The 16,036-nt window shown below is 39.1% G+C and overlaps 1 protein-coding gene and 1 long non-coding RNA gene across 2 annotated transcripts in view; both read left to right on the top strand.

The window, feature by feature from the left end:
• Positions 1-6,707: 6,707 nt before the first annotated feature.
• On the top strand, positions 6,708-12,000 carry LOC107570727 (uncharacterized). The gene is made up of 3 exons (XR_001607077.1): positions 6,708-6,856; positions 8,630-8,737; positions 11,900-12,000. It is a non-coding gene; the product is annotated as an uncharacterized lncRNA (long non-coding RNA).
• Positions 12,001-12,016: 16 nt separating this feature from the next.
• Positions 12,017-16,036, top strand: part of LOC107570724 (armadillo repeat protein deleted in velo-cardio-facial syndrome-like) — a 21,077-nt gene continuing 17,057 nt past the window's right edge. Inside the window, exons 1-3 of the mRNA XM_016256986.1 lie at positions 12,017-12,043; positions 12,110-12,965; positions 14,620-14,803. Coding sequence (XP_016112472.1) covers positions 12,017-12,043; positions 12,110-12,965; positions 14,620-14,803 — 1,067 coding nt within the window. The remainder of the gene's footprint in view (positions 12,044-12,109; positions 12,966-14,619; positions 14,804-16,036) is intronic.

Raw genomic sequence — 16,036 nt, 5'->3', positions numbered from 1 at the left:
ATTAAATCAATCTGATCAAAGTTTCTCTGAGTGGATCATTGCCAAAACAAGAGAATGAATCTTCACCAGAAGAGACAAAAACAGCCACTCACTTCAATGTCTGACTTATATTATTATTAAATCAATAAGCTTTTTCTGAAATTTGGATGAGCTCCTGTTGCTTGACCTCATAACTTATTGGTCATATTTTTTTACAGTATACTTATTTTTTATCTTTTTGATATTTACAGTAAAATTTGAAGTGTTGTCTTTGTAAATTGAATATAATTTAAATAACTAAATGTCTAAATTAAATGTAAATCCACTTGAAATCTTCTACCTGAGATATAAGGTAAGTCCTACTGATTAGATAAAAATCTTACAAACATCTTTCATATTAAACACATTTTCACTGATAATTCATACTTTTACTTTTTTTTAATTTTACAGTAAAATTTGAAGTGTTGTCTTTGTAAATATAATTTAAACAACTAAATATCTAACTTAAATGTTAATAAGGTCATTCATATTGTAATTTTTCAATATTTTACAGTAACAATGTAATGTATTGTCTTCTCTTCTTCTTAATGTATTTTTTCTCTGCGTATGATGCAGTTAATCAAGTTTTCACTGTAGCATTTTTACATTCTTTTCCTGTTATAATGACATGTTTTAGTGTGTATTTCTCAGATGAAATTCCGCAGCACTTCATTAATCCTCATGACTTTCTCTGGATGTTTTTTCTCCATTAATGGATTGTCATTCTCTCTAATGAAGATGGCATACGGGTGCGAGGCTCACTGCTGTCTGCATGATTTTATGGTTGAAACGCAGTGACATTCGGCTGGATTTCAACGCTCTCAGTCCCGCAAGATGAAATGCCTCCTGTGGTGGCGGCTGAAAGAGCCGAATAAATCATCCGGCTGGATAGCTGCTCTCTGGGGGAAGTTGTCTTACATTCATTATTAATCACAATTCAGAAAGAGTTGTTCCCTATTTATTATTCATCATAAAACTGCTCTGGGCTCTTTCCCATCGTAGCGTAGCTGGAGGGAGTGTTCACCACAGGTGTGTGACAGATCCAACCTTCAGCTGATTCTGGTCTCACCGTCAGATTCTGAATCAAGAAACCACATTCGCAAGCCATTTTACTTCCATAATCTTCACAGTCAGAGCTGCAGCAGGGCAGTGTTTAAAGGAATAGCTCACCAAAAATGAAATCTACTTAAAATGTGCCACCTAAGACAAGGATGAGTTTGTTTCTTCATCAGATTTGGAGAAATGTAGCACTGCATCAGTGTCTCAGCAATGGATGCTCTGCAGTGAATGGGTGCCGTCAGAATGAGAGCTGATTAAAAACATCACAATAATCCACAAGTAATCCACAGCACTCCAGTCCATCAGTGAACATCTGGAGAAGACAAAAGCTGAGATAAATCCAGCATTAAGACACTTTTTAACTAAAATACATAGAGTCTATAATCCATAATAACTCTTCCTCCAGTGAAAAAGTGCATCTGCTGTTGTCTCTCACATCAAAATCCAGCCACATATGTGTTTAGAGCTGTTTAAACGCTGCTTGATCTGTGCAGATTTCTCTCCTGATTCACACCAGAACACTGACTCACTGGAGGAAGCGTTATTATGGACTCATATTTTAGTTAAAAGCATCTTAATGCTGGATATGTTTCAGCTTTGGTCTTCTCCAGATGTTAACTGATGGACTGGAGTGCTGTGGATTATTGTGATGTTGTTATCAGCTCTCATTCTGACGGCACCCATTCACTGCAGAGCACCCATTGCTGAGACACTGATGCAGTGCTGCATTTCTCCAAACCTGATGAAGAAACAAACTCATCCTGATCTCGAATGGCACATTGTCAGCACTTTTTCACTATTCCTTTAAGCCACAGAAGCAGCATGTCCTGTATCTGAATGAGTTACTGTGTGATTATGTAAATGCGGTCGAGGGAGATTCAAAGGGCGTCAGTGGATCTGTCTGAGAAACAAACATGTTGGAGTATTTGTGTGGGTTCAGACTGTGGGACCGATGGAATCCGATGTTTGTGTGTGTTATTTATTTCATCAAGAGCGTCACATGATGAGAGTCCAGCAGGTGTTCATGGACAGATCATTTGTTCACTGCATTATCCAGAGATTCTGCCTTTATGTAATTCTACTGAGTGACTTCAAGATGAAAATGCATCCCATATATACTTTTTTTGATTGATATGCATGATTAAATGTGCTCATTTACTGCTCAAATGATCCGTTTATTCAGAATCTTACATGTTATTATGTGTCACATGTTGTTTTATGAGAATGGAGGTCAGTACGATGACACACAGATGAAAGACTGCGTTTCCCATCATCCTCTGCTGAGACACCGCTCTCATCGGTCTCCACCTGTGCAGGTGAGTTAATGCGCTCACACATGTTTTTGTCGGCCCAAAACCCAGAAGCAAGCTGCATTTGAGCACTTCTGATTCCATCATCCTGAAGTCAATGATTTTTATGAATGAGTTTTTGGTTAAAAGCCTGAAATAAGGTTGAAAGAGCTGTTGCAGCTTAATGTTGAAGCCATATGATGGTGGTGTAGTCTAGCTTTTTACTTCTTAAAAGTTACTTAAAAGTTATGATCATGATGAATCACAAACTTTTGTTGGCCTCAGAGCTGATATTCTCCATTAATCGAAAAGCTGATGGAAAACAGTCCTGCTGGTGACGCGAACTTCAGAAATACATCATCACCGCAGTGCTTTATTACAATAACAAACATGTATTTTGTGGAGCTGGAATATTACGGCGAGTTGTTTAGCATCAGTTGAACTGGAGAGAAATAACTGCAATCCTCTCGTTAAAGGATTAGTTCATAAATGTCTATATATATATAAACATGTATTTTGTGGAGCTGGAATATTACGGCGAGTTGTTTAGCATCAGATGAACTGGAGAGAAATAACTGCAATCCTCTCGTTAAAGGATTAGTTCATAAATGTCTATATATATATTTTATTTTTTAGAAATTGAGCGATGGATTCGCTACATGAGACTCTTGTTCCTCGGCTGGGATCCTGTGGAGCTCTTTGAAGCTGCACTGAAACTGTGATTTGGACCTTCAGCACACGTTGGTCCCCATTGAAGTCCATTATAAGGAGAAAAACCCTGGAATGTTTTCCTCAAAAACCTTCATTTCGTTGCGACTGAAGACAGAAAGACATGAACATCTCGGATGACATGGGGCTGAGTAAATCATCAGGAGATTTTTTTATTCTGGAAGTGAACTAATCTTTTAACTATTCTTTGACTTTGAACAGTCCAGAAAATTAAATGTTCTGATTTAGTGTCTGAGTGAGTGAGAGAGAGAGCGAGAGAGAGAGAGAGAGAGAGAGAGAGAGTGTGTGTGTGTGTTCATGGAAACCCAACGTTTGTGTGTGTGTGTGCACGCGTGTGTGTTCTCTCTCTCGTGGCATTTTCCAAGTCAAGCATCACTGTTAGTTGGTCATTTGAACACACCCCTAGTAACCACCTGCAACACCCTAACAACCACTCAGAACACCTTAGCAACTGCATAGCAACAACAGTATCAACACTGTTTTCACAGGCAAACACCACTTGTATTTAAATATTGCATTGTCCAAGTCAAGCATCACTATTACTGTTGTCCATAGTAACCACCTGCATAGTAACACCCTAACAACCACCCTAGCAACTGCATAGGAACGCTATCATCACAGTTTTTCACACTCATATTCTCTACAAGAAAAAGAAAGCTAGTTGAGAGTGATGTTAGATGTCACTTAATAAACACAGACACAAAACCAGATTCAGAGCGTTTGAGACTGATGCTCGTTTCCATGGCGTCACCGTAGGACTACATCAACAGCCCATCCATCCTGATGTCTCTCTCTCTCTCTCTCTCTCTCTCTCTCTCTCTCCTGAAGCGCTTCATCAGGCGCTGTCGTTTAAAGAGATTGCTTTATGACAGAGATCCAGCAATAATTCTGACCGATGGAAACACTGGGAATAATGCTGGGGGTAACTCTACATGTGTGCATGAAACAACTCAATCACATTTGACTTCATAGAGAAAATGATCATTATGCAGCACAGATTCGTTTTGGATTGAATGAGACCTTTTGGAGTTACAGTGACCCAAAATACATGCATGTTTTTATTGCATATTTAAGTGTCATTTATCATAAAGAGTGATGCACAAACACACTTTCCTGGCTTTTTAAAAAGAAGAAATGATCATAATGCAATGCAATCCTGTCAAGTTACAAGACCCAAAAGTAAATGCATATAAAGCATATTTATTTATATTTTAATCAGGTTGTTTCAAAGCAGAGCCACATTAATAAATAACACAATCAATGATGCAAAAAAGTCAGTTGATTCAACTGAATCAAGTCAAATGTCTTCAAATGTAAAGCTAGAAGTGTGTTTGTGCATCTTCCTTACAATAAATGATGCTTGCTGTGCTTTGTCAAATAATGCAATGACATTCACACATGCATGAACTAAATTGCATTTAATAATGACTCTATTGTCTTCTGTAGAGCTGCTTGTTGCTAAAATTGATTGCATCAGTGATGCAAAATTGAGCAAATATGAGGCAAATTCAGATTCTGCTGTAAAGCAATGCAAAAAAAGGACACTAGTGTCATTATTTAGCTCAATCCAGTTCAGTATGATTCAGTTCATTTCAATAACTGTAAAGTGAATCACTTTCCTGGCTTTTTCAAGGAAGAAATTCGCATCATGTAGTGCAATCCTGAACATATTTTATTTTAATTTTAATAGCGCTATATATAATACAGATTATTTCAAAGCAGTTCACAAAAGTAAACAGGAAAATAACTGAATCGGTGATGCCTACAAGCCAGTTGATTCAATTGAATCAAGTCAGCGTTGATTCAGTTCAGCTCAATAACTGTGTGAACTTCATCAATCATGAAACAAATTCAGTTTTTATCTATAAGCAGTTCTACAGAAGACAATAGAGTCATTATTCAGCTCAGTTCAGTTCATGCATGTGTGTGTGAATGTCATTGCATTAGATGACGAAGCAAAGCTAGTGGCATTTATTGTAAGAAAGGATGCACTGAACACTTTAATGGCTTTTAAAAGAAGTTTGTAAATGATAAATTAGTGTTGCGAATGAAGGCAGATGTGTTGTAGAAGTCTGTGTGGTCACGCCTCGCTCTTGTTAGCAGATACAGTGCAGATGTTTTTCCTGAAGTGTGTAAGTCATCTCTTGAAGTGTGTGTTGTGTTTATGAAGCTGCGCTCATGTATAATTCACCGATGCTCTGGAGGAAGTTCTGCTTGCTTTTCTTAAGCGTGTTTGCGAGCGCCGCTCCGTCGCTGAGACCAGAATAATTGAGTGAAATCTCCCAGAGGTGATTTTTACACCAAAGGGATTGCAGTGATCTCATAATGCTCTTTTATGTGGAGACTAGGGCTGGGCGATATAGCTAAAAAATGTATCAACAATATAATGCTTCATATCGTTCGGTATCGATAATTATTGACATTTTTTATAACCTTTTTTAAAACAAAGAGCAATTGAAAAAAACGTTTATATTTAACCACTGTATTTATAATTAACACAATTTATTGAGACAAACAACAAATATTTTTTTTTGTTTTAACAGTCAAACACACAATAAAAATTTAACAAATATCTCATCTCTAATGTTTTATATGCAGATTAAATAGGTCTGAAGGAAACTTTTGTCGTGTCTCCCGAGGCCACAGGAGGGCGCAATGAGCAAAATAATGCAGCGCATTTAAATTGTCAACGCAAGGAAATAACTGTCTATAAAACACGTGCATTACGTCTAAATTAACTCACATAAATCAAACATAATTTAGTAAATTGCATAAACAGTTATGAACAAAACAGCATCGTGTATTTATGCATTGCTTAATACAAAGGGCCGAATCAATTATGAACAAAACAGCATCATGTATTTATGCATTGCTTAATCCAAAGAGCCGAAGCGCCATTCACACAGACTGCATTTAAAAACATATGAGACGCAGTGAAAAGGAATAAACCTCTACAAATTCGTGACGTGTTTTCTAAAAGTTTAAACTGTTTTAACTGTGCATGGCTACATCTCGCGAGTGCAGCAGTCATATTTGTCCGTCTAAAAACACGCTGAATATGCGTTCTGTGTGAATGGCTTGGTTTGGGTTTTAACCTAATCGAGATCTTCTCCGCATCGAGCTTCTATATTGCTCTAATATTGTGAATGAATAACGCAGCAGCGGCGCGTCTCGTGGGCTAGACTAACAAAACATTAAAATGCAACAACGTCACTCACATCATCATCACCGCATCTCGCGCGCCGCTGATGACGCTCCCTGACGCACTCCTAACATTCAAATGCAAATGTTTATTTTAAATTCGACTAATATTCATTCTTTATTCACAATCTCCTCATCACAGGCAGGCATTTCAGCACGTGTTCGTGTTTGTTTGTGTGTGCTGTCTGCGTCACTTATAGCACGTGCCTATATCGTGCGCTATATCGAACAATTTTTCTATCGTTATCGAAGAAGGTGTACCGTCGATAAATATCGATACCGTTTTATCGCTCAGGCCTAGTGGAGACGTTTATTAGGATGGCTTGAGAAACTCTGTGGTGAATCAGAGAAGTTGTGCTTGTTAAAACATGATCTCATGTTAACGTCTCGTGTTCGTATTCTTCCCTTTGGTCCAAAAGAAGCCGGATTCAGAGGAACCGCCGGCCGAACCTTCAGCTAGAGACACCAAAGAGCAGACGGAGGAGACTTCAGAAACCCCGTCCTCAGACGTGTCCACCGTCACCTCCAACCCCGCAAGCTCAAATCACACAGAAACCCATGTAGGAACACTGCAGAACATGATTTATAAATGATTCGTTCATGTAAAGAACCTGTTAAAATAAGGATTTCATTGTTCTCAGATTCAAGCCAAACTATGAATATTTAAATCCTTTTAAATCCTTTTTTTATTGATTTATTGCATTGCCTAATGATACCCGGTTATTAAGCAAATGCTTGTTAATATAAGCAGACATATGCCAACTATGAGGAAACATGATGTTCTTCCTCAGTATCTTTGACCTTTTCTCCATTACAAATATCTTAACTTTCATAGTACGTTCAAAGTCCATATATGATTTTCTCATTCCTGGTCCATTTTAACCTGAAGTTTGAACAGTCATAACTTAGTTCTCAACTAAAACCATATTGTATCTGATCAGCAACTTCTCATTATTGAGTGAATGTGAAAAAATATTTTTACTGCATGTATTCCTTTTTGATTATTTAAAAATTGAGAAATTCCTTGAAAATGTAAAAATACACATGAGCCACACCAAAACAACTATGATGCAAAATATGTATATATTTTTTCCAATATTTCTGAGAAACTTTATTTGAATATGTCATGCTATGAAATTTATAAAAGCATATCATCTGAGAATTTCCAGTATTATTGGAATTAATGGAATTTAATTAAACTCATGATTGCTCAAAAACAATCCAAATTTACCTGCTTATTTATTTCTAACAAAACAACATAAATATTACTCTGAAAAATGTTAAAACAAAATAAATTCATGTTACTTCCATAAGCTTTGACTTTCAGATGAAAAAATTGATCAATTTTTCATGCCGCAGTGGTTCATCAGTAGATGTACATATTCATGTACATCAATAAAATTCAGTCCCAAAAGTTTGTGAAATATGAAGAAAAGACTAAATATATATTTTTAAAGTTTTTTGACACTAATTTAACTTAACAGATAAAAAAAAGTATTTTTGACACTAACGGTGCTCCATACATACCCGGGTCAAAAATGACCCGAACACAAAACATGATTATACCTCTTAAAAAATTATTGTAAAAAATCTGAAAAAAATAAATGATGTGTATTTTGAGGGTCTTAAAGCATTTGCAAAGTTTCCTTCCCTTACTAAAAACTATGCATTTGTTAGAGTTTACTTATGTGTCTCTTCCGGGTCAAAAAAGATACATTTTGAGACGTAAATCTATTAGATATGAAATCTTGTTTACAGAAAAATCTACCAAAATGAAGTGAGTTTATGCCAAAAACAAGAAAAAATAACCGTCAGTGAGATCAGAAAACGAAACAATTCAAAGGAATGCGATTATTTGTTCTTGTTTTAAGCATAAACTCGGCTAATGTTGATACATTTTTCAGAAATCAAGACGTAATACCTAAAGCCATTTTGCTTCTCAAATAAATGTATCTTGATTTAAGAACGTTTAGATATTTGTACTGAAAAACGAGACAAAAATACTGAGGAAGAACATCATGTTTCCTCATAGTTGGCATCTGTCTGCTTATATTAACAAGCTTGCTTAATAACCGGGTTTCATTAGGCAATGCAATAAATTAATAAAAAAGGATTTAAATATTCATAGTTTGGGTAGAATTTCAGAGCCAAAAATCATTATTTTAAGAGGTTCTTTTTGTAAACAAATCATTTATAATTCATGACTAATGATTCATTTTGGATGTTAAAGTAGATATTGTTTACAGGCCTAAAACTGCAGGCTAATGAGGCGTTGTGTGTGTGGATGTGATGTTAACGAGCTCTCGCTGAGCCGCTTCTGTGATGTTTTGCAGACTGAGAGTTCGGGCATCGGGACAGAGAAATCGTCCAGTCCTGAGAGCGACTCGAACCCGCTCAGCTCCAGCAGCTCCAATGAACAGGTCGTGCCAAACCTCCTGAAGGTGAATATGGCATCATATACATATAATTTAGCATTTTTATGCCTTTCGTTGGGAAAGCCGGGACACATGAGCCACACCAAAACAACTATGATGCAAAATATGTATATATTTTTTTCCAATATTGCTGGGATATTTTATTTGAATATGTCATGCTATGAAATTTATAAAAGCATATAATCTGAGAATGACCAGAATTAACCCTATTGGAACTAATGGAATTTCATTAAACTCATGATTGCTCAAAAACAATCCAAATTTATTTCATTTTATTTGAGAAGTTAAATGACTATTAGGTATTATTAAATAAATTAAATATTAAGTCTTGTTTTCTGAAAAATCTACCAAAATGATTTATGATTAAAAAAAAGAAAAAAACATCAGTGCAGTAAGAAAAATAAACTTAATTCAAAGGAAAAACAAGATTATTTTTCAGACCCCATTGGAAAATATTTGTTCCTGTTTTAAGCATAAACTCACTTAATTTTAATTTTGATAATTTTTCAGAAAACAAGACTTAATATCTTAAGTCATTTTGCTGCTCAAGTAAATGTATCTTGATTTAAGAATTTTTAATGTTTGTGACACAGTTATTATGGTTAACTAATACTAAAACAATTAAAAAAACATTTGTTACTTGAAATAAAATAAACTTTAACTGAAATAAAATAACTAAAATTAAAATGAATGAAAACTATATAGACATTTTTAAAAACGAATAAAAATTGCAAAAAAAATTTTAAACTTTAAAATAAACATGAAAGCAAAAAATATATAAATAAAATCTAATTTGAAATATTAACAAAATCTATAATAGTATCGCAGTAATACTAAAATTGTCACGCCCTTGGACTGCCCCTGTGTTCCTGTCTTGTGTTGTGCTCCCCATGTTCTCCCTGTGACCCAGTTTCTCCCGTGCTTGATTGTGTCCATTTGGTTCAGGTGCGTCTTAGTAATTACCTCGTTGAGTTCCTGTTTCTTAAGCCCTGTGTTTTCCTGTGTCCTGCATTCAACTCCATGTTCTACGTGTGTGTTACCCTGTTTTTGTTCATTAAAGTCTCTTCGTGGATTCTCCCATGTCTGCGCGTCTCCTTGCTCCAACACAGTAGGCAGATCGTGACAGAACACCGAACCGTAAAACAGTAAGCGGCGCCCCTTCTCCCCAGTTTTGTTTCCGGTTTTGAAAGTCTTTTTTTCCCTCAGTTCAAATGGAAACCGCCACGAGATTCGCCGCCCTAGCCCGCAAGGATCTCCCATTTGTAGAATTCGCCTGGGAATTCTGCTGGCTCGCTGTGATGATGGGATTGGATGATGCCACGCTTAATTTGTTGTGCCAATTACCATCGCCCCGTGGACCTCCCAGACACCACTGGACTGAGCTGGAGGGAAGGTATCCTCCGGTGTCTGGAGAGCGTTCCCCCATCCAGAACCAGCTCTACGTCAAGCCCGCCGGCCGTTCTGTTGTCAAGTCAGCAGGCCGCTCCTTTGTCAAGCCCGCCGGCTGCTGAACTCTCAAGCCCGCTGGCTGCTCCGAAGTCAAGCCTGCCGGCCATTCCATTGTCAAGCCCCTGAGTCCGCTCAAGTGTCGGCTCCAGCCCCTGAGTCTGCTCCAGTGTTGACTCCAGCCCCTTAGTCTGCTCAAGTTTCGGCTCCAGCCACCAGCTCTACGTCAAGCCCGCCGGCCGTTCTGTTGTCAAGTCAGCAGGCCGCTCCTTTGTCAAGCCCGCCGGTTGCTGAACTCTCAAGCCCGCTGGCTGCTCTGAAGTCAAGCCCGCCGGCCGTTCCATTGTCAAGCCCGCTGGCCGCTGAACTCTCAAGCCCGCTGGCTGCTCCGAAGTCAAGCCTGCCGGCCATTCCATTGTCAAGCCCCTGAGTCCGCTCAAGTGTCGGCTCCAGCCCCTGAGTCCGCTCCAGTGTTGACTCCAGCCCCTTAGTCTGCTCAAGTTTCGGCTCCAGCCACTGAGTCCGCTCAAGTGTCGGCTCCAGCCCCTGCTCAAGTGTCGCTCCAGCCCCTGAGTCCGCTCCAGTGTCGGCTCTAGCCCGTTCCCACGTCCAGCCCAGAGAGGGCTTCTATTCCCACATCCAGCCCAGAGAGGGCTTCTGTTCCCAAGTAAAGCCCAGAGAGGGCTCCTGTTCCCACATCCAGCCCAGAGAGGGCTCCTGTTCCCAAGTTAAGCCAAGAGAGGGCTCCTGTTACCACGTACCGCCCAGAGTGGGCTGCAGTTCCCAATTCAAGCCCAGGGAGGGCCGTTGTTCCCACGCCTGTAGCACGGATGGCCTCAGAACCCAAAATGTCCCGGGTGGCTATAGGGCTCCGGCCGTAGAGGCCGGGCCGAGTGCCAAGGCCAAGGCAATGGAGGCCACACCACCATGGCTCCCTAGTCTGCCTGGAGGCCTTCTGTCCCGAGTTAAGCCTGTCCCTAGAGGCCTCCAGAGCGCCCACCTCCCCTCCCCGTTGGATGTTATGAGGCGCGTGGACGTGCCTTCCGGGAGGGGGAGGTAATGTCACGCCCTTGAACTGCTCCTGTGTTCCTGTCTTGTGTTGTGCTCCCCATGTTCTCCCTGTGACCCAGTTTCTCCCGTGCTTGATTGTGTCCATTTGGTTCAGGTGCGTCTTAGTAATTACCTCGTTGAGTTCCTGTTTCTTAAGCTCTGTGTTTTCCTGTGTCCTGCATTCGGTTTTATACGTCAACTCCATGTTCTATGTGTGTGTTACCCTGTTTTTGCTCATTAAAGACTCTTTGTAGATTCATCTCACATCTCCGTGTCTCCTCGCTCCTACACAGTAGGCAGATCGTGACAAAAATAACACTGATCAAGTGAAATATAAAAAAACTTAAACTTCTTTTATTTCAACTAGTTGCCAAGGCAACATTTCTCATTTTTATTTAGTTTAACTTGATACGCTAAAATTACTAAAACTAAATCTGAAATACAAATGAATTAAAACTATATTGACAAACAAGTAATAAAATTACAAAAACACAACAAAATTTACAAAAATTATGAATATAAAAACTAATTCAAACAATACTATAACACTCAGTTCTATAGGAAAATAAGAGAAAAAATATGAATAAAATTATTTTCTGCAGTGAAGTGTTAAATCAACCAGACACAAATGATTTTCCTCAAATCAATGTATATTTTAATTTCTCTCTCTAGGAAGCTTCATCTGAAGGGTTGGACGAATCGCAGACACCATGTCCGGATGTTCAGTGTCCAGATCGAACGCCGCCTCCCGATTCCTCCAGCGACAAGGAGGATGCGCACAGAAAAAATATGAATAAAATTATTTTCTGCAGTGAAGTGTTAAATCATCCAGACACAAATGATTTTCCTCAAATCAATGTATATTTTAATTTCTCTCTCTAGGAAGCTTCATCTGAAGGGTTGGACGAATCGCAGACACCATGTCCGGATGTTCAGTGTCCAGATCGAACGCCGCCTCCCGATTCCTCCAGCGACAAGGAGGATGCGCACGCGGTTCGACATCCTCACCCCGAGTCCGGCTTGACCTCTGACCCCCTGAACGAGATTCCCAAGGATCAGCCGGCTCTGTACGGCACTCTGAATGCTCACGGCGTCACACTCATGCACGGATTACCCTTCCACCCGTCCTTTCCCTCCCGGACCTACTTACCCGAGAACTGCTACACGCTGCCGCTCCACCGGGACAGTTTCGTCCGCGGCGGTGCTTCCAAACCGGATCAAGAGGGCACAGACCTGCGCTCCGCCGTGCATCACATGAGGCCGACACTGGACCTCACGGCAGACGAGCACCTGGGGCCGCTGCCGCTGCACGCGTATTTCCAGGACCTGTACCGCACGCAGACGCTCATCCCGCAGAAACGCGCCAGCATGGTGAGCCTCGACACCATCCGCAAGGATCCGCGCTGGCGGGACCCGAACCTGCGGGAGGTCATCTCCATGTTGAGCCACCCCATGGACCCGGTGAAGTCCAACGCCGCCGCGTATCTGCAGCACCTCTGCTACGAGAACGACACGGTCAAGCAGGACATCCGTCAGCTCAGAGGAATCCCCGTCCTGGTGGGGCTCCTGGATCATCCCAAAGCCGAGGTCCACCGCAAGGCCTGCGGTGCGCTGAGGAACATCTCCTTCGGCCGAGACAACTTCAACAAGGTGGCCATCAAGAACTCAGACGGCATTCCTGCGCTGCTGAGACTCCTGAGGAGATCCGACGACGTGGAAGTCCGAGAGCTCGTCACAGGTTCATCTCCTTTATTTATTTATGTAGCGCTTTTAACAATACAGATTGTGTCAAATAACTGTACAGCATTACTTAGGAAAATAGTGTGTCAATAATGCAAAAGGACAATAGTAAACACTCAGTTAGTTCAGTTAAAGGCAGTTCATTATTAAATTCAGTGATGTCATCGTCCAGCTCAGTTCAGTTTCATTAGTATCTGTGCAATCAAGTCGACGATATCGCTGGAAATTAAGTGTCCCCAACTAAGCAAGGCAGAGGCGACGGCAGCAAGGAACCAAAACTCCATCGGTGATAGAATGGAGAAAAAACCTTGGGAGAAACCAGGCTCAGTCGGGGGCAGTTCTCCTCTGGCCAGATGAAACCAGCAGTTCAATTCCAGGCTGCAGCAAAGTCAGATTGTGCAGAGGACTCATCTGGTTCCTGTGGTCTTGTCCCGGTGGCCATCTCTGCATTCATGCTTTCAACTGCACTACTGCTCAAAACTTGAAAGAAATTAATACTTTTATTCATCAAGGATGCATTAAATTGATCAAGACATTTATAATGTTAAGATTTCTATCTCAAATAAATGTGAGGTTTGTGCAGCTTCTTGTAAATTAATCAGTGTGTTTTATTTAGAAATTTGGGATCAGAGTCATGAGAAATTTAACGATTCTGGTTCAGATTCCAATCGGGGTTATTATAGATAACTAAAAGTGAAACTAAAACCAAAACCATAAAAACATTTTTGTTACTTGAAATAAAATAAATGTTAACTGAATAAAGCAAAATTTAAAAAACTTAAACTTATTTTATTTCTGCTACTTGACTACTTGACATTTTAATTTAGTTTAACTTAAACTGAAATAAAAAATGTATAAAAACTATATAGACATTTAAAAACCAAAAAAATGACAAAAACACAAAGTTACTAAAACTTTAACTAAAATGAAAACAGAAAATACAAAAATAAAATCTAATTCTAAATAATAAAAACTATAATAGTATCTCAATTATATTAAAATAACACTGATTCCAATGAACAATTTCATTGGAACGATGAAAAAAATTAATACTTTTATTCATCAAGGACACATAAAATTAATCAAAAGTGACAGTAAAGACATTTATAATGTGACAAAAAATTATATTTCAAATAAATGCTGTTCTTTTGAACTTTCTATTCATCTGTGAATCCTGAAAAATAAAGTGAATCACAGTTTCCACAAAAATATTGTGCAGCACAACTGTTTTCAACATTGATAATAATCAGAAATGTTTCTTGAGCAGCAGATCAGCATATTATACTGATTTCTGAAGATCATGTGACACTGAAGACTGCAGTAATGATGCTGAAAATACAGCTGCGCATCACAGAAATACATTACAGTTTAACAGATATTCACATAGAAAACTGCTTTTTAAATTATAAAAATATTTCTCTATTTTTGATCAAATAAATGCAGCCTTGGTGAGCAGAAGAGACTTCTTTTCTTCTCTTCTGTTTGAGCTACAGAAACACTTCCATTAACAAACTTAACTGGTCACGAGCACTGAAGTGAAGTGAAGTGAAGTGAACTATCAAACCTGCCCAAAACCGGCCCGGGAATGGAATTGTTCTTTGTTGTGGAGAATGTAAACAGACTCTCCTTATTTTTCCTCATGTGTTTCTCAGGAACGCTGTGGAATATCTCCTCCCATGAGCCTCTGAAGATGATCGTCATCAACCACGGCCTGCAGACGCTGACCGACGAGATCATTATTCCTCACTCGGGTTTGAGAGGAGACCCGAACGACCCGGCCCGACCCGGGGACCCGGAGTGGAACACGGTCTTCAAGAACACTTCAGGATGCTTGAGGTTCGCTTTCTCTGTGCCTCAAATGAACCCTCGTAATGCATTCAAAATCTGTGACTATGTTCTCATTCTGGGTCCGTTTGGACCAGAAGAATCATTTTATTTTATAAAACAGTCATAACTAGAGGTCGACCGATAGTGGATTTTACCGATACCGATAACTAGGTTGGACCATAACCGATTAATCAACCGATAGTTTGTAAAATGGATACTGTATATGAAAACTAAAACAGTGCTGAACTTTATTACACACACAAAGTACTGAGCCATACTTTTCATAGGGAATAAAAAAAATCATATGAAATATTAATTATACATTGGTCATTAATGTTAGTTAACAAATGCAACTTTGCAGTAAAATTAAAAAAAATTTTTTTTTAAATTAAACACTCTAACAATGAACAATACTTTTACAACTTCATTAACCGTAGTTAATGTTACAAATGGAATCTTGATGTAAAGTGTTTCCATTTCATATAAATCCAAAGAGTCATGTTTAAAGATGATGCATGATATTTAAGCATTATATTTAAGAAATTACATATATTGTATGTATACTCTCACATTTTATTTGCTTAAATTTTAGAACACTTGATGATCTAATCAAAATAACATGATATGATAACTCGCAGGTATCACACACCGTTCAGTTCAAGCAGCGGTCTAAAACAGTTTATTTAATCACCAAACGGGTAAAAGTTCACTTCAGAAATGTATAAGGTGGCACAGATGAGTTTGAAGTTCGGTGTTTGAAAAAACAGAGCAAATGGAAAGAGAAAGCATGATCTATTAGACTTTATTAGAGCCACAGAAAGACAAACGTTTCGCTGAGAAATGCACAATACACAATTTTACAGCCTATGGTGAAGTCATAATGTACATTAACAATGATTTGGGGCAAATCTAATGTAATTTAATGAAAACTGTGTGAATGGCGCTCTGTGACGCGGCAGGATTTCTGTCACTGAATGAATTTATCAGTTTGCTTTCTCACGTCACGGCATTAAATCTGCAGCTTCACTGGATAACAAATGCATTAAAGTGTGTGAGCAGCTGGATAAACTAATGCAAATAGATGGTAGCAATCCTGACATTAAACATTAAACATGGCAGCGGATGTTCAGCCGCTCCAGCAAAGGACACAACCCGGAAAAACTATCGACATGGATTTTTTGCGATAGTTCCAGGCTTACTATCGGTGCCGATTAATCGGCAAAACCAATCAATCGTTCGACC

The sequence above is a fragment of the Sinocyclocheilus grahami genome, unplaced genomic scaffold, assembly GCF_001515645.1.
Source record: "Sinocyclocheilus grahami isolate Dianchi unplaced genomic scaffold, SAMN03320097.WGS_v1.1 scaffold1497.1, whole genome shotgun sequence".
Classification (NCBI taxonomy): domain Eukaryota; kingdom Metazoa; phylum Chordata; class Actinopteri; order Cypriniformes; family Cyprinidae; genus Sinocyclocheilus; species Sinocyclocheilus grahami.
This window is presented reverse-complemented; position numbering and strand designations above follow the sequence as displayed.